Below are 24,977 nucleotides of genomic sequence, written 5' to 3'. Positions count from 1 at the left end.
TTGGGTTTTCAGTCTAGTCTATTTTACCTCTATGATATCTCCTTTGTGTATCATTGCTTATACCAGTACTGGTTAAGAAATAGATCAAGAAAGGGCCTGTAGAATACTATGGAACCTGTCGTAGAAAGCTAATATAAGTATGGGATAAACATGTATACAGAAGTAGTAGTTCCTGGGGAAGGTTGAGAATCACATCTCGAGTTGATTGTGGCAACTGCAGCCTAATTTCAGACAAAAATTAAGATATGGGAATGGGAAGCGTAATGAGGAATATAGGTTTCTTCAGCACAGTAGTAATGAGGGAAGAGGGTTGTTTTGGTGACAGTTGTGGTGAAAAAGACAGGCCAATACTGGTCCTGAACCAAGGCAGCCAGTTCAAGAAGAGGCCAGAGAGCTTGGAAATAATTCTGGGGGAAAAGATAGTGGGAATGAGGCACAAAAGCAGGCCATAGCCCAGCTGTCAGGGTACAGAGCTATTCTTCCCTCTGGTGCTACAGGCCTGGGGGATGGGGGCAGAACTCAGGTCTCAAAAAGGAGGTCAGAGAAGTAGAACAGCCTCTCTGTGTGGGATAGGAAGAGATATAGAGAGCTACTCTTTGACAGTATCACTCAAATAGAGAGAGCTCAGTTATTATATAAACACTGCAACTTTGAGTGTAAAGCAATAACATTTTTGCTAGTTAGCAAGAGCTCCTGAAAGCCTGTCTGACTGTTCTTTCTTTATTCCTTTTAAATTTTTTTTTTTTTTTTGAGACAGGGTCTTACTCTGTTGTCCATGCTGAGGACAGTAGCATGACACTGTTCATTGCAGCCTCGACATCCTGGGCTCAAGCAATTCTCCTGCATCAGCTTCCCAAGTAGCTGGGACCAAAAGCACACACCACCATGCATGGCTAATTTTTTTATTTTTTGTAGAGATGAGGTCTCACTATGTTGTTCAGGCTGTTCTCCTGGACTCCGGCAATCCTGTTGCCTTGACCTCCCAAAGTGTTGGGATTACAGGCGTTGAGCCACCATGCCCAGCTCTGACTGTTCTTTCTGAGGTTGTTAGTAGGACTTGATTGGCTCTGTTGAACAACTGGGAAAGGCAGGTCCTTTGGCATGTGGACTACTCTATTATACAGGCCACCCACCCAGTCTCATTGCCTCTTCCACACTAGTAGTTAAGTTATTGTATTAGTCCGTTCTTGCACTGCTATAAAGAAATAACTGAAACTGGGTAATTTATAAAGAAAAGTTTAATTGGATCACGGTTCCACAGGATGTACAGGAAGCATGTCTGGGGAGGCCTCAGGAAACTTACAAGACAAAGGGGAAGCAGGCATGTCTTACATGGCTGGTGCAGAAGGAAGAGAGAGAAGTGGGAGGTGCTAAACACTTTTATTTATATTTATTTATTATTTTGAGACAAAGTCTGGTTCTATCACCAGGCTGGAGTGCAGTGGTGCAATTTTGGTTCACTGCAATCTCTGCCTCCTGGGCTCAAGCCATCCTCCCACCTCAGCCTCCCAAGTAGCTGGGACTACACGTACGCACCACAATGCCCAGCTAATTTTTGAATTTTTTGTGGAGACAGGGTTTTTCCATGTTTCCTGGGCTGATCTCAAACTCTGGTGTGCAAGCAATCCACCCACCTTGGCTTCCCAAAGTGCTGGGATTACAGGTGTGAGCCTCTGCGCCCGGCCTACACACTTTTAAATAACCAGATCTCATGAGAACTCACTCACTATCATGAGAACAGCAAGGGGTAAATCCACCTCCATGATCCAATCACCTCCCATCATGCCCCTTCTCCAACAGTGGGGATTACAAATTCAAGATGAGATTTGGGTAGGGACAAAAATCCAAACCATATCATTCTGCCCCTGGCCCCTTCTAAATCTCATATCCTTCTTACAATGCAAAATACAATCATCCCTTCTCAACAGTCCCCCAAGTCTTAACTCATTTCAGCATTAACTCAAAAGTCCACCGTCCAAAATCTCATCTGAGACAAGGCAAGTCCCTTCCACCTATGAGCCTGTAAAATCAAAAACAAGTTAGTTACTTCCAAGATACAATGGAAATATAAGCATTGGGTAAATACACCTGCCATTTCAAAAGGGAGAAATCAGCCAAAAGAGAGGGGCTACAGGTCCCAGGCAAGTCCAAAACCCAGCAGGGCAGTCACTAAACCTTAAAGCTCCAAAATAATCCCTTTTGACTCCAAGTCTCACATCCAAGTCACAGTGATGCAATGGGTGGGCACCTAAGTCCTTGAGCAGCTCCACCCACTGAGAGCTCGGCTCCCATGGCTGCTTTCAAGGGCTAGTATTGAGTGCCTGTGGCTTTTTCAAGTGCACAGTATAAGCTATTGGTGGATATACCATCCTGGGATCTGGAGGACAGCAGCCCCCTTCTCACAGCTCCACTAGGCAGTGCTCCAGTGGGGAATCTGTGTGGGGGCTCCAACCCACATTTCCCCTCCACACTGCCCTAGTAGAGGCTCTCCATGAAGGCTTTGCCCCTGCAGCAGACTTGTGCCTAGACATCCAGGCATTTTCATATATCCTCTGAAATCTAGGCAAAGGCTCTCAAGCCTCAACTCTTGGCCTCTGTGCTTAACACCATGTGGACGCCGCCAAGGCTTATGGCTTGCACCCTCTGGAGCAGTGGCCTAAGACCTATCTGGGGCCCTTTTAGCCACAGCTGGAGCTGGAGTGGCTGGGATGCAGGGAGCAGTGTCCTAAGGAGCAAGGTAGTGGAGCCTTGGGCCTGGCCTATGAAACCATTCTTCCCTCCTCGGTCTCTGGGCCTGTGATGGGAGGGGCTACCATGAAGGTGTCTGAAATGCTTTTGAGACATTTTCCTCATTGTCTTGTCTTTACTTAAGCAAATTTCTGCAGCCAGCTTGAATTCCTCCCCTGAAAGGGGGAATTCTTTTCTACCATATGGCCAGGCTGCAAATTTTCCAAACTTTTACACTCTGTTTCCCTTTTAAATATAATTTCTAGTTTTAGGTTAGTTTTTTTTTGTTTGTTTGTTTTTGTTTTTTTTTTTTTTGCTCACGAATATGAGATGAGGTTGCTAAAAGCAGTCAGGCTATATCTTCAACTCTGCTGCACAGAAATTTCTTCTGCCAGGTACCCCAAATCACCACTCTCAAGTTCAAAGTTCCACAGATCCCAAGGGCAGGGGCACAGTGCCTCAAACATCTTTGCTCCAGTTCCCAAAAAGCACCCCATATTCATCTGAGACCATCTCAGCCTGGACTTCACTGTCAATATCACTATCAGCATTTTGGTCACAACAATTTAACAAGTGTCTAGGAAGTTCCAAACTTTCCTTCATCCTCCTGTCTTCTTCTAAGCCCTCCACACTTTTCTAACCTCTGCCTGTTACCCAGTTCCAAAGCTGCTTTCACATTTTCAGGTATCTTTATGGCAATGCCTGACTTTCCAATACCAATTTTTTGTATTGGTACATTCTTGCACTGCTATAAAAAAATACCTGAGAATGGGTAATTTATTTTTAAAAAAGAGGTTTAATTGGCTCATGGTTCTGCAGGCTGTACAGGAAGCATGGCTTGGGAGGCCTCAGGAAACTTAAAATCATGGTGGAAGGCAAAGGGGAAGCAGGCACATCTTACATGGCTGGAGCAGGAGGAAGAGAGAGAAGGGGCAGGTGCTTACACACTTTTCAATAACCGGATCTTGTAAAAACTCACTCATTATCAGGAGAACAGAAAGAGGGAAGGATATCTGCCCCCATGATCTATTCACCTCCCACAAGGCCCCTCCTCCAACGTGGGAGATTACAACTGGATATGACATTTCAGCAGGGACGCAAATCCAAACCGTATCAGTTATCGTCCAAAAGAGAAAGGTAGTTTAGGGAAACTCAAAAAACTTTAGAGAAATTCAAAAAATTCTTTTTTTTTTTTTTTTTTTTTTGAGACGGAGTCTCGCTCTGTCATCCAGGCTGGAGTGCAGTGGCCGGATCTAAGCTCACTGCAAGGTCCGCCTCCCGGGTTTACCCCATTCTCCTGCCTCAGCCTCCCGAGTAGCTGGGACTACAGACGCCCGCCACCTCGCCTGGCTAGTTTTTTGTATTTTTTAGTAGAGACAGGGTTTCACTGTGTTAGCCAGGATGGTCTCGATCTCCTGACCTCGTGATCCGTCCGTCTCGGCCTCCCAAAGTGCTGGGATTACAGGCTTGAGCCACCGTGTCCGGCCCTAAAAAAATTCTTAAGTCAAATGAACCTAGGTTATAAATAACTTCCTTATTCATAAAGTAGAAATTATTATACCCCACAAAGTAGTTTTGAAAGCTGAATGAATTAACATATATAAAGTCCTCTGTGGACAGAAAACCAAACACTGCATGTTCTCACTCATAGGTGGGAATTGAACAATGAGAACACTTGGACACAGGAAGGGGAACATCACACCCTGGGGCCTGTCGTGGGGTGCAGGGCAGGGGGAAGAATAGCATTAGGAGAAATACCTAATGTAAATGATGAGTTAACAGGTGCAGCAAAGCAACACGGCACATGTATACCTATGTAACAAACCTGCACGTTGTGCACATGTACCCTAGAACTTAAAGTATAATAAAAAATAAAAATAAAAAATAAAGTGCTTTGCATGATGCTTGGAACACAGTGGGATCTAAAAAGCAAAATGAAAACTGGCTTATATAACTCTTCTTCTTAAAATTTTTCTTTTTCCTTTTTTTTTTTTTTTTTTTGAGATGGAGTCTCACTCTGTCATCCAGGCTGGAGTGCAGTGGCATGATCATCTCGGCTCACTGCAGCCTCCACCTCCCAGGTTCAAGCAATTCTCCCACCTCAGCCTCCAAAGTAGCTGGGATTACAGGCATGCACCACCATGCCTGGATGATTTTTGTATTTTTAGTAGAGACAGAGTTTCACCATGTTGGCCAGGCTGGTCTTGAACTCCTGACCTCAAGTGATCCACCCACCTTGACCTCCCAAAGTGCTAGGATCACAGGCGTGAGCCACCGTGCCTGGCCCCTTCTTTAAAATTGTCAATGGTTTTCTATGATTAGGCTTCTACAATCTGGTTTCGTTATAAAAACAAGCATTTGTTTCAGACCTGTCTGTTGTTGCTACTAGGTTATAAGCTACTTTAAAAACCATGTCTGTTTTAGACCCTCAACAATCAGCACTACTCCCTGCACATGGTACTTAATAAATTTGTTGAATGAATGAGTGAACATAAACTCTTTCTCCATTAATGCACCCCCAATATATAGTTCATATGCACAATGCTAACACATGCTCCTTAGGATAACTCTGATGCTAATGTAGGGTCCTGAAATATCAAGGGAATTCTCATATCCATATCAATTCACTGAATGATACAAATTATTTTGTGCTTTCTTTCACTGTTTGAATACTTCAGGCTCCTAGGGACAGGGACTGCACTGACAAAGTCCATAAACTAGACCAATATATAATACTATCATTCTCTGTTCTTTTTCACCAAAATCTTTTTGAGATACACAGTTAGACTGCTTTAAGAAACCTAGAGTTAAACACAGTTGTTTGGATAGAATGAAATGATTAAAGTTAAGTAACTGCAACTGCAGAAATATCCCAATCTCCTAACATGCAATAAAGCAACAAAGTAGAGGTAAGAGGGTTGCTTTGGTGACAGTGGTGATGAATAAGACTTTTTTTTTTTCAATAAAAAAGTTGTACGATTACCGTTCACTTGGTTGATTTCTGAGTTGGAGGATAGAATCTCATCTGCCAGTTTCTGTGCAGTAGGAAGAACTTCAGTGTGGTGTGCCGTGATTAAATATTGAATAAACTTTTGTAGCTGGTCCCTATTCATCTGGAAAAGGGTTTCAGAGATAGGAAGACGCAATTTGACTTGGTCTGGTTTACGGATCCTGTAGAGTGAGAGCGCTACCACATGGGCACAGTAGAATATGTCCTTGTTCCCACAGCCACATGTTACTGAGGTGATTTTGCATCGATCAAAACTGATTGCAACTTTGTAAGTCACTGCTGGTTCAGAGGCAGTGGCCAGCTCAGTTACTGTGCCACTCAGATGAAAGCCTAAGGAAACAAAAAAGAAACTGTGTTTAGAGATTCTATAGTAATAAACTTAAGATTCTCACTTTACATGTGAATTCATCAATTCATAAATTATGTACTGGGTATCTCCTACACACGTACATGATAGGCTTTGCCACAGACACAGAGGTCAATGAAATTCAGTTACTGCTCTGAAGAAACACACAATATAGAAAGAGTCCCTACCCTGGAGTTCATGAACCTCCTGAACTCATACTGATATGAAAACTTTAGCTTGTATGTGTATACATTTTTCTGGGGGGAGGGGATAGTTCATAGCTATCATCATAGTCTCAGAAAGACTAAGAAGGAATCCTAAATAACTTAAAGACTCCTGCAGTAGATTTTCAGCTCTAGGTGGTAGGCAAAGACAAGTCTACAAATAATATCTGTATTATCTAGAGTAAGGTAGATGTCACAAATGAAAGAGAATCCAAAATGCCAAGAGGAAGGACAGAAGGAAGATCAAAGAAGACTAAGGAAAATAATTATTCTTTAAAACATAAAATTCCACGTGGAATACATAAAAGGCAAGAAATTTAAGACATGAAAGGCACAGCTAGGTGCAATGAAACTACGTAGTGTTACACCTCTACTCACTAGGCACACAGTGACAGTAATTTTGAAATGTAGGAGAATCCATTTTTAACTTAACAAAATTAAAAGATAAAATCAATAGCAAATTAATTCTGTAATATTAATTGTTCTTTATTATTATTTTTATCTTTTAGCTCTGTCACCGAGGCTGGAGTGCAGTGGTGCAATCTCAGCTCACTTCAGCCTCTGTCTCCTGGGCTCAAGTGATCCTCCCACTCTCAGCCTCGAGTACAAAAATAGAGGAAAATAAAGGAAAGGCTAATGAAAAACAAGCCAGGTGCAGTGGCTCATTTTTGTATTTTTAGTGCAGACGGGGTTTTACCATGTTGCCCAGGCTGGTTTTGAACTCCAGGGCTCAAGCAATCCGCCTGACTCAGCCTCCCAAAGTGCTGGGATTACAGGCACGAGCCACCATGCCTGGCTATTCTTTACTTTAAATATGATTTTTCTTCTTTGAAAAGAATATGTATTCATCTAATCATTAAGTCATTCAACAAAAGTTTAAGGAGACCTTAAGTACTGAACTGCTAGGCCTAGGGATGCTAACAAAAAAAGAAGATATTTGTGAAGCATCTGCTATGTAGCAGAACTGTTTTGGGTACTTTTAATAATTTATCACAGCAACCTTATAAAATCAGTACTATTTTCCTTATTTTAAAGGTATGTAAACTGAGGTTCAGAAAGTTTAAGTAATTTGCCCAAGGCGCTAGCAAATGTGACAGACCTGAGATTTGGAACCAGGAGGTCTGACTGACTCCAATGTTAATTTTCTTTCCATTGTATGTCATTACCTCTAAAAGGTGCCACAACAAAGTTCTTTTCAAAACCCACAGACATGCTTAGTGTAGTGGCTCACATATGTAATCCCAACGGCTCAAGAGGTTCAGGTGAGAGGATTACTTGAGGCCAGGAGTTGGGAGACCAGCCTGGGCAACACAGTGAGACCCTGTCTCTACACAAAATTAAAAAAAGTAGCCGGTATGGTGGCACATGCCTGTAGTCCCAGCTACACATGTAAGTAAATGGTAACAATATGATGTGCCAAATGCTATAGCACAGACAGGAACAAAGGTGAGACTAATTTCAGAGACTTTCCTGTTTAACTGGACTAGACACTGTGAACAGGAAAGCAATTTTAAATAATCTTGTATCTGTTGGAGAAATATTTGTCAAGTAATAAAAGGTACATATGTAAGTTTCAGAGCTACCATTGTGACCTGGCAGAATTAACAAATGCAGAGAAAACTTTCCAAAATTCAAGTTTCAGACAGTTATGGTTAATTAAAATAAGACCCAAATTTACAAGTACACTCATAAAACCTAGCCAAATTATCACATAAAGGTACATTTATGTCTAATCCAAAGAAAGGTACACATTACTGAAAACATTCAGATTAATTTCCAGAGCAAGAAAAAGATAAAAATAAACTCACTAACTTCATAGCCTCCAGGTTTGGTTAAACCCCAGAGAGGCTTTTTCTCAGCAAAACAAACTGCAGGTTTAAAAATATTTACTGTCACTTGTTTAAAGCAAAGTCAAAAAGTTACATTCAAATTAATTATAGGTAAAGATTAATTATAGGTAAAGACTGCCTTCACTTAAAAACTAAGGAAGCTGGGCAACGTGGCTCAGATGCCAGCACTTTTGGAGGCCAAGGTGGGAGGATCGCTTGAGGCTAGGAGTTCAAGACCAGCCTCAGTAACATAGCAAAACCCCATATCTACAAAAAATCAAGCTGGGTGTGGTGGCATACACCTGTAGTCCCAGCTACTTCAGGACTGAGGTGGGAGGAATGCTTGGGTCCAGGAGTTTGAGGTTGCTAGACAGCTATGATGGTGCCACTGTACTCCAGCCTGGGATACAGAGTGAGATCCTGTCTCTTTAAGAAAAAGAAAAAGAAAAAGAAAAAAAGAACTAAAGAAGAGAGAGCTGTAGGGTTGGGAAGCAGCTCCTCTCCAGACCTATACCCACCAGACATTGCCAGCAGAGTAATATATAGCAAAGAGCACATTACACTAGGAATTAGGCCGCTAGAACCTGATATTTACTATGGAGTCTTGGGCCACACACTTTACAACTCTTGAGCCTTAGATATCTTCTAAGTAGTATAATAATACTTGCTCTGCTTACCTCTCAAAAGTACTCTGTAAAACTATAAAATGTCCTACGGATGTGTTACTAATGTTTTAATGCAATTATTAATGGCTCTCCATGTAAAGGGGATAAGAGACAACTTCTCCAATGGCCAAGTTTCACAGTGGTTGAAAACTAGGTGCTAAGAAAGTACATTCTTAATTTCCCTTGCGCCAAAAAAAAAAATTTCAAACAAAATAGTAATGTCAATGTGGAAAAGCCTAGTTACTAAGCCCCTGAGTCTAAAGGTGGCTCATGCCTGTAATCCCAGCACTGTGGGGGGACAAGATAGGAGGATCACTTGAGGCCAGGAGTTCAAGACCAGCCTGGGCAACATAGAAAGACCCTGTCTCTAAAAAAAAAAAAAAAAAAAAAAAAAAACTGCTACACGAGCCCAGGAGGTTGAGGCTGCAATGAGCCATGATGACACCACTGCGCTCCAGATTGAGTGACAGAGTAAGACTTTCTCAAAATAAAAACAAACAAATAAAAACCAACCAACCAACCAACCAAACAAACAAACAAACAAAATGATACATAGAAACATTTCTGCTTCATCCGTTCAATGTTTTAGGCACACTTGGCTTGCAGCAGCACAGTCTCTGAGCCTAATTTCTCCTTCCCTTCCTGTGTGAAAACTGAGTAAGAATATTGGTTAGATTTGAGACTGAAATAGTCATCAATGGGTATCTTATTAGGACATAAGGCTCATGAGGTCAGGGCTTTCTCTGCGTATTGTTCATCACTAATATTAAAAAAAACCAACAAACTACCCTGGTTGTATATTTACAAAAACATTGGACCTCAGCTTCTACAGTTTTAAGATGAGAGGCTGGCCTAAATGATCTCCATGGTTTAATCCTGTGCAGATACATTATGATTCTATAGTGACTATCACTGAATTTCCCACAATGTTAGACACAGAACTTTGCATATTAAAGTTATTTAATAAATGGTGGCTGATCTTACAAAGCAAAGCTCTTTTACTTAGCCTTTATGAGGGCTTCCTATGTGTTAGGCTCCATTCTAAGTGCTTTATATGCATTAACACATTTAATTGTCACAGTTTTATGAATTTGATAGTAGGTATGATGGTAAGTTTTGTTTTGTTTTGTTTTGAGATGGAGTTTCACTCTGTCGCACAGGCAGGAGTGCAGTGGTCCGATCTCAGCTCACTGCAACCTTCACTCTCCGGGTTCAAGTGATTCTCCTGCCTCAGCCTACCAAGTAGCTGGGATTACAGGCACCTGCCAACACGCCTGGCTAATTTTTGCATTTTTAGTAGAGACAGGGTTTCACCATCTTGGCCAGGCTGGTCTTGAATTCGTGACCTCGTGATCCACCCCCTCTCAGCCTTCCAAACTGCTAGAATTACAGGTGTGAGCCACCGTGCCTGGCCCGATGGTTAGTTTTATGTGTTAATTTGACTAGGCTATGGTACCCAGCTATTCAACCAAACACTAATCTAGGTGTTGCTGTGCAGGTAATTTGTAGATGTGCTTAATATTTACAATCAGCTGACTTTATCTAATGCAGATTATCCTCAATTATGTGGGTGGGCCTCATACATCAACTGAAAAGTCTTACAAGCAAAAGTCTGAGGTTTCTCTGAGAAATAACAAATTCTGCCTCAAGATTGCAGCACCAGGTCCTGCCCCAAAATTTCCGGCCTGCTCTACAGATTTCATACTTCTCAGCTGCCCATATCACATAGGCCAATTCCTTGAAATAAATCCTATGTATGTATGTATGTATGTATGTATGTATGTATGTATCTATCTATCTATCTATCTATCTATCTATCTATCATCGCTCACTAGTTTTGTTTCTCTGGAAAATTTTGATTACTATTACTACTCCCATATTTATGTATGAGAAAACATAAGCATAGAAAGCTTAAGTAACTCATTCAAAGGTCACTCTGCTAGGAAGTGACAAAGCCAGGATTCACACCTAGGCAGTCTGGTTCTAAAGCTCAAACTCTTAACTATCACACCATACTACATCTCTATAATATTGTACTATAGGCAATTAATACCACATTTAACTAATGGAATTACAAACTATAAAACAATATAACTAGAAATATTATTAGAAAATAATGGTCAGTTTATTAAAATTCTAAAATTTCAGTTTTTACAGCATTGGTATGGCTTGAAACCACTAGGTTAATCTAGAATTAGAGCTCAAGTATCAATTTAGATTACAGCTGTCTTCAAAATAGATCAATATTAAAACAACCGAGAAACTTTCTGCAAAATATTTTTCAAAGCATTGAAAAATACATGGCTCCCTAGAGGCTTTGGCTAGGGCTCATGATTGATGCTCTTGGGAACATGTTCATTTGAGCTGTGTAAATGTTTGGGCTCTGTCAGCTGTATTAACACTGGTATAGCTCATGCTTCGGACCTAGGCTCATCTGAAAGGCAGAAGGCCATGTAAGTTTCCTTGTTGGGAGTTTCTTTTTCTCCTCATATATCTTAGAATGTAAAAGGGAAGTCCCTTTCAAACATCTATACTCCTTGCCTTATTGTAACCTAGCAACATTTTTTAAAAAGTCTGATTACTCCTGAGAATAAAGCTAAGTAGACTAGGTTTAATGTAGTGTTTCTTTCCCATTGCCAACCTAACAGCCATAAACATGTCCATCAATAATCTATTAATTTAAGCAAACATGTAGAAGCTTTTTTTTTTTTTTTGAGTCAGGGTCTTGCTCTGTTATCTAGGCTGGAGTGCAGTGGCGCGACCACGGCTTGCGGCGACCTTGACCTCCTGGGCTCAAGGAATTCTCCCAACTTAGTTTCCCAAGATGCCACTATGCCTGGCTAATTATTTTTTATTTTTTAATTTTTTTGAGACGAACTCTCACTCTGTCGCCAGGTTGGAGTGCAGTGGCGTGATTTCGGCTCACCGCAACCTCCAACTTTCTGGTTCAAGCGATTCTCCTGCCTCAGCCTCCCGAGTAGCTGGGATTACAGGCACGCACCACCACGCCCAGCTAATTTTTTATATTTTTAGTAAAGTTGGGTTTTCACCATGTTGGCCAGGATGGTCTTGATTTCCTCACTTTGTGATCCGCTTGCCTCAGCCTCCCAAAGTACTGGGGTTACAGGCACAAGCACCGCGCCCGGCTGCCTGGCTAATTTTTTTGCATTTTTTTGTAGAGATGGGGTTTCACCATGTTGCCCAGGGTGATCTCAAACTCCGGGGCTCAGAAGGTTGGTTTTTAAAAATCTTTACCGGCTAGGTGTGGTGGCTCATGCCTGTAATTGCAGCACTTTGGGAGCCCAAGGTGGGAGGACTGCTTGAGCCCAGCAGTTCAAGACCAGCCTGGCAATCAAACAAAAAAGTACAGAGACAGGGCCAGGTGTGGCGGCTCACGCCTGTAATCTCAGAGCTTTGGGAGGCTGAGGCAGGTGGATCACTTGAGCTCAGGAGTTCAAGACCAGCCTGGCAATATGGCGAAACCCTGCCTCTATGGAAAGTACAAAAAATTAGCCAGGTGTGGTGGTGCACACCTGTAGTCCCATAGCCACAGTCCCAGCTACTTGGGGGGAGCTGGCTGAGGTGGGAAGATCACTGGAGCCTGGGAGATCGAGGTTACAGTGAGCCAAGATCATATCACTGTCCTCCAGAGCAAGGCAAGCAAAAAAAAAAAAAAAAAAGGACAGAAACAGCAGTATGTTGAGTCCCCATGATGTATACATCACTTAACTTCAATAATTATCAACACAAAGACAAATTTCTTTAACCTACTGTTTACCAACTCCTTTCCTACCTCCTCCATAGATTACTTTGAAAGCAAATCTCGCAAATATCATTTCATTGGTAAACACCTCTGATATGAATCTCTAAAAGATAAGAAGTAAAATTAGTAATTCCTTAATATCAAATATTGAGTGTTCAGATTTCCATAATTAACTTTTCTTTTTCTTTTCTTTCTTTTTTTTTTTTTTTTTTTGAGACAGGGTCTCTCTCTGTTACCTAAGCTAGAGTGCAGTGGTGTGATCATGGCTCACTGCAGCCTCAACCTCCTGGGCTCAAGTGAACCTCCCACCTCAGCCTCCTGAAAAGTTGGAACTTTTCAGGTGCTACCATTCCTAATTTTTTCATTTTTTGTAGAGATGGGGTCTCAATGTGTTGTCCAGGCTGGTCTTGAACTCCTAACCTCAACTGATCCTCCTGCCTCAGCCTCCCAAAGTCCTGGGATTATAGGCATGAACCACTGTGCCTGGTTCTTTATTTTTATTTTTCTTTAATACAGGATGTTTGTTCAAATCAAGATGCAAACAAGGCGCAGACATTTAATTTGGTTATTATGTCTCTTAAACTACAAGTTCTCTTCTTCCCCAACATCCTAATATTGAAAAATAATAGTGAGTTCTAGAGACTTGATAAGATTTGGGTTTTTTGCGGGAATTACTTCACAGGCTGTGTTGCATACTTTCTATTGCATCACATCGGGAGACATACAATGCCTGATTGTCTTTCTTTTCATGCTGTTAGAAATGATCAGTGGGTTTTGGTGTTTTTGACCTGATCTCTCTCTTACAAAGTTCCTTGTCAGCTTTTCACCTAATGGTTTTAACAGTCATTGATGATGTTGCTTTGACTTATTATTTCATTAGGGGTGACTTAATTTTTTATTTAAAGTTTTGACTGCCTTTGACTCTTAACACCCTTATCTGTAAAATAAAGAAAAAAACCACGTAAAGTGGTTAGGTCAGTGCCTGGAACCTGGTGGGCTCTTAACAAAAACAGTAACAGAAACAACCGCCACAAAAATTGCTTAGAAACTCATGTGAAAAACAACTACTTTATAGATGAAGTTTTCCTAAATATCATCTTTGTGATACTCCTTCATTCACATTTTCCTTAGATACAAAAAGAAAATACATACATTGTGAAGTTATTCTACTTATCAAATATTCAAATGCCCAAGAACTATATAGGCTTTTAAAACAGTCTATTTTATTAGTTGTAGGTCTTCAACTGATTAGGATATGGATAAATTGTGGGGAGGAATAAGCAGGTGTAAAGAGAAGCAATATATAATGTTAGATTTGGTAGTGTACCACAGTTAAAACACACACACGTGCGCGCACACACACACACAAACACACACACACCCCTACCTGCTTTACTAGTGATTCCAGTGGGTCATAAAGGTAAAACATCCCTATTTTGTTCCTTCCTACAGTCTGTTTTTTGACACAAAGCAATCAGAGGTGGTGGACCTGATAGATAACTGTGTGTGTGTGTGTGTGTGTGTGTGTGTGTGTGTGTGTGTAAGAAAATGGACAATCAGGCAGCTGCTTGCCTTGTGGCCCTATCACCTCATACACACACACACACACACACACACACACACACACACACACACACACACACACAAAAAGCCCTTAAGTGCTTTAACACTGAGCAGGCCCTGCATAAAGCACCAAACATTTTCAAGGAGTTCTCGTTTAGTTTTACAACCAGTGCATTTACCCACCCCTTGCCCCTCGGATCACAAAGCAAGCCTTGCCCTGAGAAGAAGAGATGCTTCATGCCAACTTTCTGTTCTATGGCTTAGACAGCTTCCCTACCTGACCTGTAGACTGTTTAGAACTATAAGAATAAAACTCTACCACAGCTGCTTCTCCATTACATATCACACTGGCTGTGACATCTCCACTTCCAGAAAAATCACTAGCCTTCTATAAATACCTGCTATTATGAGAACCCCCACCAGCATGTCATCCTATAAATGAGCCATGCTTTCTTTGCCTTCAACGTGCTTCAAGTGCCACTTAGGCAAGATTTTAAAATGTATCAAAATGGCCTCACAGGCTCCTAACAACCAAGTACTTTGCAGGTGGTCCTCGCAAGAGCTAGACATGCCTAAATGTGCAGCAAGAGCTCTGAGAACCACAAGATCAGTAAGAAACTTAAAAATCCATGGTTTAAAAGAGTTCTGATTCTCCTACCTTCTAAACTGAGGACATGGGAATTGACTGAAATTGTTCACTTAACAGTTTTCTTTCCCAGGATTAAGGATGGGGAATCCCGGGCATGGGCTAGACTCCACCTTGGATTAAACAGAAAGTACTAAAGACCATTCTTCTGTTTGGACATGTGTGACAGACAGATACATACAAATTTCCCCTCTCCAAATAAGGAAATTCTATGTTCTTCATGGCTTAGCTCAAATATCACCTCTATATAAACTACTTGGTACCCCAATTGTTGAAATGAATCATATTAAGTGAAAAAGCCTTAACATTGATGGGTATGGAGCTTATATTCTAGTTTATATGAGTGAGATTTTACTCAAAATCAAGTAATAAAGGACTTGAGACATAATCATTTCATAGATGAGGAACAAGGTTCAGAGAAGTTATGTGATTTGCCCTAATCTTATTGCATGATTACAGTCATGGTAACATAAATTATTATAAAATGATCATAATTTCACATTCTGAAACAATGTTGGGCTTTAAAAACTAGGAAAAATAAATTTACAGCATTTCTTTCAACTCAAGGTGCTTCCTTTTTTTTTTCAGATAAGGTCTCGCTCTGTCGCCCAGACTGGAGAGCAGTGGTGCGATCTCAGCTCACCGCAACCTCTGCCTCCCAGGTTCAAGCAATTCTCCTGCCTCAGTCTCCCGAGAAGCTGGGATTATAGGCCCCGACCACCACAGCCGGCTAGTTTTTGTATTTTTAGTGGAGACAGGGTTTCGCCATGTTGGTCAGGTTGGTCTCGAACTCTTGGCCTTAAGTGATTTGCCTGCCTCGGCCTCCCAAAGTGCTGGGATTACAGGCGTGAGCCAACGTGCCCAGCCAATATACTTCTTCTTCTTCTTCTTCTTCTTTTTTTTTTTTTTTTTTTTTTTAAGACGGAGTCTTGCTCTGTCACCCAGGCTGGAGTGCAGTGGCGTGATCTTGGCTCACTGCAACTTCTGCCTCCTGGGTTCAAGCCATTCTCCTGCCTCAGCCTCCCAGGTAGCTGGGACTACAGGGATGCGCCACCACCCCTGACTAATTTTTTTGCATTTTTAGTGGAGATGGGGTTTCACCATGCAGGCCAGACTGGTCTTGAACTCCTGACCTCAAGTGATCCACTCGCCTCGGCCTCCCAAAGTGCTGGGATTACAGACATGAGCCACCGTGCCCAGCCTATACTTCTTAAATATAGCTAATTATTTATTTTGATCAAAAAAGAAAAATAATTTTTAATCATTAACAGTTTTGGGCACTTACCACGTACTAGGTACTAATTTCTTTTACATACTTTATATCATTTAACCCTTACCACAACATTATGTATTTAATACTATTATTATCCCCATTTTTGTTGGTAAAGAAACTGAGACAAGAGCTAGGATTTAGGATTTGGACCTAGGAAGTTCGGCTTGAAAGTCTAACCTCCTAACAACCACATTTTAGTTCCATTATAAATTTCCAAAACATCAATCTTATTTTCCTAGATCCTCTTGAAAAAATTTAGATCAAGGTTCATTCATTCATTCAATTAAAAATTATTTAACATTTACTATATGTTAGGTTCCAAGGATACATCTGTTGAAAAGACCTAATGATCCTTGACCTTATGAGATTTATCTTCTAGTTGTGGAGAAAAATAATTATTGAATTCTAATTGTGTTAAGTACTATAAAGAAGTAGTATAAAATGATAGGGTAGTATATAATAGGGGGGAACCTGACCTGATTCAGGGACGGAGGTGGTAAGGGATGAGTTTTTGAGGAAATAACATTTTGTCCAGAATTCTATAGAATAAGTAGGAATTAATTAGGTGAAAGGATGGAGAATGGCAGAATAGTGGTAAAGAAGACTCCAGGCAAGAAAGAGAGAGAGAGACAGAAAGAGAGAGAGAGACAGACAGATAGAAGGAGACAGAGACAGATATGCAGAAGTGCTGAGTCATACAGGATCATGGAATGTTCAAAGAACAGAAAGAAGACCAGCGACAGGAAAGCCAACAGGAAGCGGTAAAGTGACAAGTGATGGAGCTGTAGAGTCAGGCAGGAGCCACTGATCTGGGGTTCATCCTTGGCTTCTCCTTCTGATTCATATACAAAAGGTCACTAAATCCTGTGGATTCTGCCTCCTAAATATTTCTCCATTCTAGTTCCTCCCCTTTAACTCCCCTAATACCACCTCAATTTGAGATCATAATAATCTCTTGCCTGAGTTAACTAATCTTCCTGCCTTTAAGTCTTATTTCCTCTACTCATCTTCCATAAACACAAGCAGAAGCTCTTTCCAATGGGGAAATAATATTATGTCATTCCTATAAAACTGTGAACTCAGCTCTGCACCAAGCAGACCTAACAGACATCTACAGAACTCTCCACCCCAAATCAACAGAATATACATTCTTCTTAGCACCACATCACACTTATTCCAAAATTGACCACATAATTGGAAGTAAAGCACTCCTCAGCAAATGTAAAAGAACAGAAATCACAACAAACTGTCTCTCAGACCGCAGTGCAATCAAATTAGAACTCAGGATTAAGAAACTCACTCAAAACCGCTCAACCACATGGAAACTGAAAACCTGCTCCTGAATGACTACTGGGTATATAACGAAATGAAGGCAGAAATAAAGATGTTCTTTGAAACCAATGAGAACAAAGACACAACATACCAGAATCTCTGGGACACATTTAAAGCAGTGTGTAGAGGGAAATTTATAGCACTAAATGCCCACAAGAGAAAGCAGGGAAGATCTAAAATCAACACCCTAACATTACAATTAAAAGAACTAGAGAAGCAAGAGCAAACACATTCAAAAGCTAGCAGAAGGCAAGAAATGACTAAGATCAGAGCAGAACTGAAGGAGATAGAGACATAAAAAACCCTTCAAAAAATCCACGAATCCAGCAGCTGGTTTTTTATAAAGATCAACAAAATGGATAGACTGCTAGCAAGACTAATAAGAAAAGAGAGAAGAATCAAATAGACACAATAAAAAATGATAAAAGGGATATTGCCACCAATCCCACAGAAATACAAACTACCATCAGAGAATATTATAAACACCTCTACGAAAATAAACTAGAAAATCTAGAAGATATGGATAAATTCCTGGACACATACACCCTCCCAAGACTAAACCAGGAAGAAGTTGAATCTCTGAATAGACCAATAACAAGCTCTGAAATTGAGGCAATAATTAATAGCCTATCAACCAAAAAAAGTCTAGGACCAGATGGACTCACAACCAAATTCTACCAGAGGCACAAAGAGGAGCTGGTACCATTCCTTCTGAAACTATTCCAATCAATAGAAAAAGAGGGAATCTTCCCTAACTCATTTTATGAGGCCAGCATCATCCTGATAACAAAGCCTGGCAGAGACACACAAAAAAAGAGAATTTTAAACCAATATCCCTGATGAATATCAATGCGAAAATCCTCAACAAAATACTAGCAAGCCGAATCCAGCAGCATATCAAAAAGCTTATCTACCATGATCAAGTCGGCTTCATCCCTGGGATGCAAGGCTGGTTCAACATACGCAAATCAATAAACGTAATCCATCACATAAACAGAACCAACAACAAAACCCACATGATTATCTCAATGGATGCAGAAAAGGCCTTCAACAAAATTCAACAGCCCTTCATGCTAAAAACTCTCAATAAACTAGGTATTGATGGAACATATCTCAAAATAATAAGAGCTATTTATGACAAACCCACAGCCAATATCATACTGAATGGGCAAAAACTGGAAGCATTCCCTTTGAAAACCGGCATAAGACAGGGATGCCCTCTCTCACCACTCCTATTCAACATAGTGTTGGAAGTTCTGGCCAGGGAAATCAGGCAAGAGAAAGAAAGGAAGGGTATTCAATCAGGAAAAGAGGAAATCAAATGTCCCTGTTTGCAGATGACATGGGTGTATATTTAGAAAACTCCATTGTCGCAGCCCAAAATCTCCTTAAGCTGATAAGCAACGTCAGCAAAGTCTCAGGATACAAAATCAATGTGCAAAAAATCACAAGCATTCCTATACACCAATAACAGACAGAGAGCCAAATCATAAGTCAACTCCCATTCACAATTGCTTCAAAGAGAATAAAATACCTAGGAATCCAACTTACAAGGGATGTGAAGGACTTCTTCAAGGAGAACTACAAACCACTGCTCAACAAAATAAAAGAGAACACAAACAAATGGAAGAACATTCCATGCTCATGGATAGGAAGAATCAATATCACAAAATGGCCATACTGCCCAAAGTAATTTATAGATTCAATGCCATCCACATCAAACTATGACTTTCTTCACAGAATTGGAAAAAACTACTTTAAAGTTCATATGGAACCAAAAAAGAGCAAAGCTGGGGCATCATGCTACCTGACTTCAAATTATACTACAAGGATACAGTAACCAAAACAATATGGTACTGGTACCAAAAGAGATATAGACCAATGGAACGGAACAGAGCCCTCAGAAATAATACCACATATCTACAACCATCTGATCTTTGACAAACCTGACAAAAACAAGAAATGGGAAAGGATTTCCTATTTAATAAATGGTGCTGGGAAAACTGGCTAGCCATACGTAGAAAGCCGAAACTGGATCCCTTCCTTACACCTTATATAAAAATTAATTCAAGATGGATTAAAGACTTAAATGTTAGACCTAAAACCATAAAAACCCTAGAAGAAAACCTAGGCAATACCATTCAGGACATAGGCACGGGCAAGGACTTCATGACTAAAATACCAAAGCAATGGCAACAAAAGCCAAAACAGACTAATGGGATCTAATTAAACTGAAGAGCTTCTGCACAGCAAAAGAAACTACCATCAGAGTGAACAGGCACCCTACAGAATGGGAGACAATTTTTGCAATCTACTCATCTGACAAAGGGCTAATATCCAGATTCTACAAAGAACTTAAACAAACTTTCAAGAAAAAAAAAACCCCATCAAAAAGTGGGCAAAGGATATGAACAGACACTTCTCAAAAGAAGACATTTAGGCAGCCAACAGACACATGAAAAAATACTCATCATCACTGGTCATCAGAGAAATGCAAATCAAAACCACAATGAGATACCATCTCATACCAGTTAGAATGGCGATCATTAAAAAGTCAGGAAACAACAGATGTTGGAGAGGATGTGGAGAAATAAGAACGCTTTACACTGTTAGTGGGAGTTCAACCATTGTGGAAGATAGTGTGGCAATTCCTCAAGGATCTAGAACTAGAAATACCATTTGACCCAGAGATTCCACTACTGAGTATATACCCAAAGGATTATAAATCATGCTACTATAAAGACACATGCACACGTTTATTTACTGTGGTACTATTCACAATAGCAAAGACTCGGAACCAACCGAAATATCCATCAATGGATAAGAAAATGTGGCACATATACACCATGGAATAGTATGCAGCCATAAAAAAGGATGAGTTAGTGTCCTTTGCAGGGACATGGATGCAGCTAGAAACCATCATTCTGAGCAAACTATCACAAGAACAGAAAACCAAACACTGCATGTTCTCACTCATAGGTGGGAAATGAACAATGAGAACACTTGGACACGGGGCAGGCAGGGAACATTACACCCCGGGGCCTGTCGTGGGGGTTGGGGGCAGGGGAAGGGATAGCATTAGCAGAAATACCTAATGTAAATGACGAGTTAATGAGTGCAGCAAACCAACATGACACAGGTATACCTATGTAACAAACTTGCACATTGTGCACATGTACCCTAGAACTTAAATAAAAAAAACAGAACAAAACTGTGAACTATGTATTTTATATTTCTGCTTCCTAACAGTCTGGCATAGAATAAACATTTATAAAAGTGTTTGCTGAACTGAATTGCTTGATGGTTCTCCACTGATTACAAGATAAAGTTCAAACTTCTTACGATATGATTTCTTTCTATCTCTTCAGACTTGCTTCCTGTCACTCTCCCATATTCCAAACACACCAAACTGTTTGCAGATTCTTGACTATGCTGTTTTCTCCATTTTCTTTTCCTTTATGCCTTTGCATGTGAAGTTCCCTATACCAGGCATGACCTTCTCATTTCCTTCTCATGCTAATTCTTGACTCAAATGAGTCCCTACTCTGGGAAGTCTTCCCTCATCTCTTTGGACAGCTAGTTAAGTGCTTCTTCCTGAGCGCTCATTTTTCATCAATCATATCTCCATTATAGTACTTGACATCAATGTAATTGTCTTCACATTTATCTTTTCCCTTTAGATTGTGAGCTCCTTGAATAAAGGAGTTATGTATATCTTTTTCATCTCTATATTTTCAACTCAGGCACATGGTAAGGGCTTAGTAACTGACTGTGTATGGATGAATGAATAAACGAACACTAAACTGAATCTTTTACATATTTATATCTACAATTCACATAGGATTAAGCATGTTTATAAAATTCCTGATTTTGTGATTAAAATAAGCCAGTAATGAAATAATTTTACTGAGATGGTGAGCAAAGTAACAATAATTTGTATATTTGGTATAATATTGAAACACCAAGATTATTTTCCATAATGTATGTATATAGATTTTTTAATTAATTAATTAATTATTTATATGGCTGGAGGATGGGGTCTTGCTTTGTAGCCTAGGTTGGAATGTACTGGCATGATTACGGCTCACTGCAACTTTGACCTCCAGGGTCAAGTGATCCTCTCACCTCAGCCTCCCAAGCAGCTGAGACCACAGGCATGTGCCACCATACCTGGCTAATTATTATTTTTTTAATGTTTGTAGAGCTGAGTCTTGCTATATTGCCTAGGCTGTTCTCAAACTCCTGGTCTCAAGTGATCTTCCTGCCTTGGCCTCCCAAAGTGCTGAGACTGGAGGTGTGAGCTGAGCCACCAGCCTGGCTCATAATTGATATTTATGCCTGTTATGCTTCTGCCAGTTTTTATAACCTATTTTCAAAAATATAAAATATAAGCAGTTTTTATCAGCCAACATTTACTAGATATACTTACTATATGACAGATAGTATTCTAAGTGCTTCCCATGTATTAACTAATTAATTAAATGCTCAAAGCAACCCTACAAAGTAGATTCTGTTATCTCCCTTTTTCAGATAAGAAAACTAGGATAAGAGAGATAGAAGAACTTGTCTGAGATCACACAACCTGTAAAATGTAAAGTTGGGATCTGAACACAGGCAGTCTGGCTCCAGAGCCTGTATTCTTAAGGACTACAATGTATTAAATATGACTCTGCAGTTTAAATTTGCATACAAAACTTTGTAAAGGTAATGAGTAAGTATAATTCTACAAAGACAGAGTCCTGCACTAATAACAAGTCAGTAAACTCTGACATTTGCCTGTTTTCCTGGGCATATGTTCAAGGTAACTGAAACTGACAAGTGCTGTGATGCTCTCATAGTTGGAATGAAGGTGGGCTCATGAACTCATCTGTACAAGAAAAAGCATCAGGACATGAGTGCATCAATCTGCTTAGAGTTCTAAAGGAAAGCACTTCTCAGTACAGCCCTTTGACACCATTCAAAGCCTTTTGTTTTTCTAAGTGCAAGAAAGGCTCTAGTAAAGCTTGGGCAATTAAAACCACTTTGCTCACTGCTCTTTTGATTCACCAGGCCCCTAGGCAGGTGTTAATGCATGAAAATGAATATCATTTCAGCCAAGAGCAAGGAAAAGAAGAGATGAGGTTTATGAAAAGAATATTTTTTCTTATAGTCAGTTAAAAAAGATATGCAAATATATAAACTAAGTAACTCCTTTGACTGACAATGCTTCCTCTTGAATAAATTTGGTTTTGATGAAACTGCATAGTATAAATGAGACCTTCTCACTTAATTCCTGTCTCCTGGAAGGCCATAGCAGTATACCAGCAGAAAGTAAAGCAGCCACTCTTTCTCTCCTTTTTGTCATTTAGCAAAACAGTAACCAGGAGAATTAAAACAATGAGAGTGACATCTATAAAACAACTAATTTTCTTTCCAGAGAGCCTTTCTCAAAAGCTGGGTAACAACTGCCTAAACAAGAGCACCGGAATGGCTCTATATACTATTGATACAAAGAGATTAGGAATCAGAATGCTTGAGTTGTAATTCTAGTACCCCTCAATTCCTCTTTGCCTCAGTTTCCTAATTATACAAATAGATATAATACTACTTATCTGCCTATCAGACTCATGTGAAAGTAATTTGTAAAGAACACAGTTCCCAAAGATATCATTCAACAGCAATCCCAACTGGCCCCTAGTAAGTTCACAAGAAGCAGATGGTGCCCAAACACTGGGTGAGGGTGTGAGAGATTGCAAAGTGAGGAGCAGTATTGTTATTTGGGAATAGAAATGATGCTGCCCCATTACCCTGAGAACTACTTGGTTTGTTTGTATTACAGAGGTCACCCTTAGCTTCTCAGAGCAGCTGAGTAAGTTAGAGGGCCCTTCTTGCAGCCATCTGCTCCCCTCCCAGACTCCTCTGGCAAATCAAGTGGTTTTCCTTGTGTTAACCTCCGAAGAACAGCCATTGGCCCCTCTCAGCACCAGCTTCAGCAGCCAGTGGTCTCTGTTCTCCATCTGTACCAGAAACCACAGTTCAAGAACAACAAGGCTTCCAAAGCACAGGCATTCACTTACAGCGATAACCTTGCATTTACCTAGTTTTTTAGTGTTCTTTCACTTGCGCCTCTCCAAGGAAATTAGATGTATATTTTAAAAGACTGAGATCTTATTTTTGTTATTTTGGAAAAATTTCGTGTACAAAAAAAGGTAAAACAAGAGGAATCTGTCTGGAAAATTCATTTAAAAACCTAACATGCGTAAAACATAATTACTTTAAAAATAGTTATTCAGGCCAGGCGCGGTGGCTCATGCCTGTAATCCCAGCACTTTGGGAGGCTGAGGTGGGCGGATCACGAGGTCAGGCGATCGAGACCATCCTGGCTAACACGGTGAAATCCTGTCTCTTCTAAAGAAAATACAAAAAAATTAGCCAGGCGTGGTGGTGGGCGCCTGTAGTCCCAGCTATTTGGGAGGCTGAGGCAGGAGAATGGCGTGAACCCGGGAGGTGGAACTTGCAGTGAGCCGAGATCGCGCCACTGCACTCCAGCCTGGGCGACAGAGTGAGACTCCTCAAAAAAAAAAAAAAATAGTGATTTAATTTTCCCCCAACAACTTGGTTGCACATAAGATTTACAGAACAAGTTACCTCATATAATGGTGGATAACCAATCAATTCAGAACTGCAGATCAGATGCCTCCTTTTCTTTCTTTTCTTTTACTTTTTTTTTTTTTTTTTTTTGAGACAGGGTCTTGCTATGTCGCCTATGCTGGAGTGCAGTAGCACAATCACAGCTTACTGCAGCCTTGATCTCCCTGGCTTGGCTTAAGTGATCCTCCCATCTCAGCCTCCCAAGTGGCTGGGACTACAGGCATGCATCACCCCATGCCCAGCTAATTTTTTACTTTTCGTAGAGATGGGATCTCACTATATTGCCCAGGCTGGCCTTGAACTCCTGAACTCAAGGGATCCTCCTGCCTCAGCCTCACAAAGGGTTGGGATTAATTACAGGTGCGAGCCACTGTGCCAAGTCCAAATGCCTCCTTTTCAGCTCACAGATTTGAACACAGATTGGGAAAAATAAATCACCCTCCTCCAGCATTTATTTGGAGAAATAATGCGCACATATATAAGGTACATATGTTGCCAAAATGGTGGTTAGAGGCTAATGTCTACCACCTGACTTACTGATTCAAACAGAGAAAAGGGCAACATATAATTGTACACTGATTTCAGAAATTACTCTGTTCCATTACATCAATGTTGGGGGGACAGTCGGGGAGGAGGCAGAATAAAAAGTAAACAATAAACAGATTTCAAAAGGAAAAGGACATAGGCAGCTATTTTTGACCAACCACAGTACCGCATGATCAACTGTTTATTTTTGAGAGCCTTCAAAATAGTTTTCAGATTTATTTTAAAGTATTAAAAAATTACTCATACCCTTTTCCAGAAAGAAAGAGATTTCCTGGCTACTTCTCTTGAGACTGAGAAGCCGCCTTCTGTGAGTTATATTCTGTGCACTGAATCAAGTCATCAAAATATACTGAAATTATATTTAAATGTGTTTTACATATAATATATATTACATATAATGCTCTTATAATAGTGTCTGGCATA

General features: G+C 40.4%; 1 protein-coding gene across 6 annotated transcripts in view; it reads right to left on the bottom strand.

Annotated features, from left to right (window-relative positions):
* ZSWIM5 (zinc finger SWIM-type containing 5) overlaps positions 1 to 24,977 on the bottom strand; it is a 193,239-nt gene that overhangs the window by 68,455 nt on the left and 99,807 nt on the right. For all 6 annotated transcript variants that reach the window (XR_012420925.1, XM_045372158.2, XM_065523482.1 and 3 more), the window contains exon 2: positions 5,711 to 6,067. Coding sequence is in view for 5 of the 6 variants with exons in the window: in XM_045372158.2 (XP_045228093.1) it covers positions 5,711 to 6,067 (357 nt within the window). In the remaining variant the exon portion in view is untranslated. The remainder of the gene's footprint in view (positions 1 to 5,710; positions 6,068 to 24,977) is intronic.

Source organism: Macaca fascicularis, chromosome 1, assembly GCF_037993035.2.
Source record: "Macaca fascicularis isolate 582-1 chromosome 1, T2T-MFA8v1.1".
NCBI lineage: Eukaryota > Metazoa > Chordata > Mammalia > Primates > Cercopithecidae > Macaca > Macaca fascicularis.
This window is presented reverse-complemented; position numbering and strand designations above follow the sequence as displayed.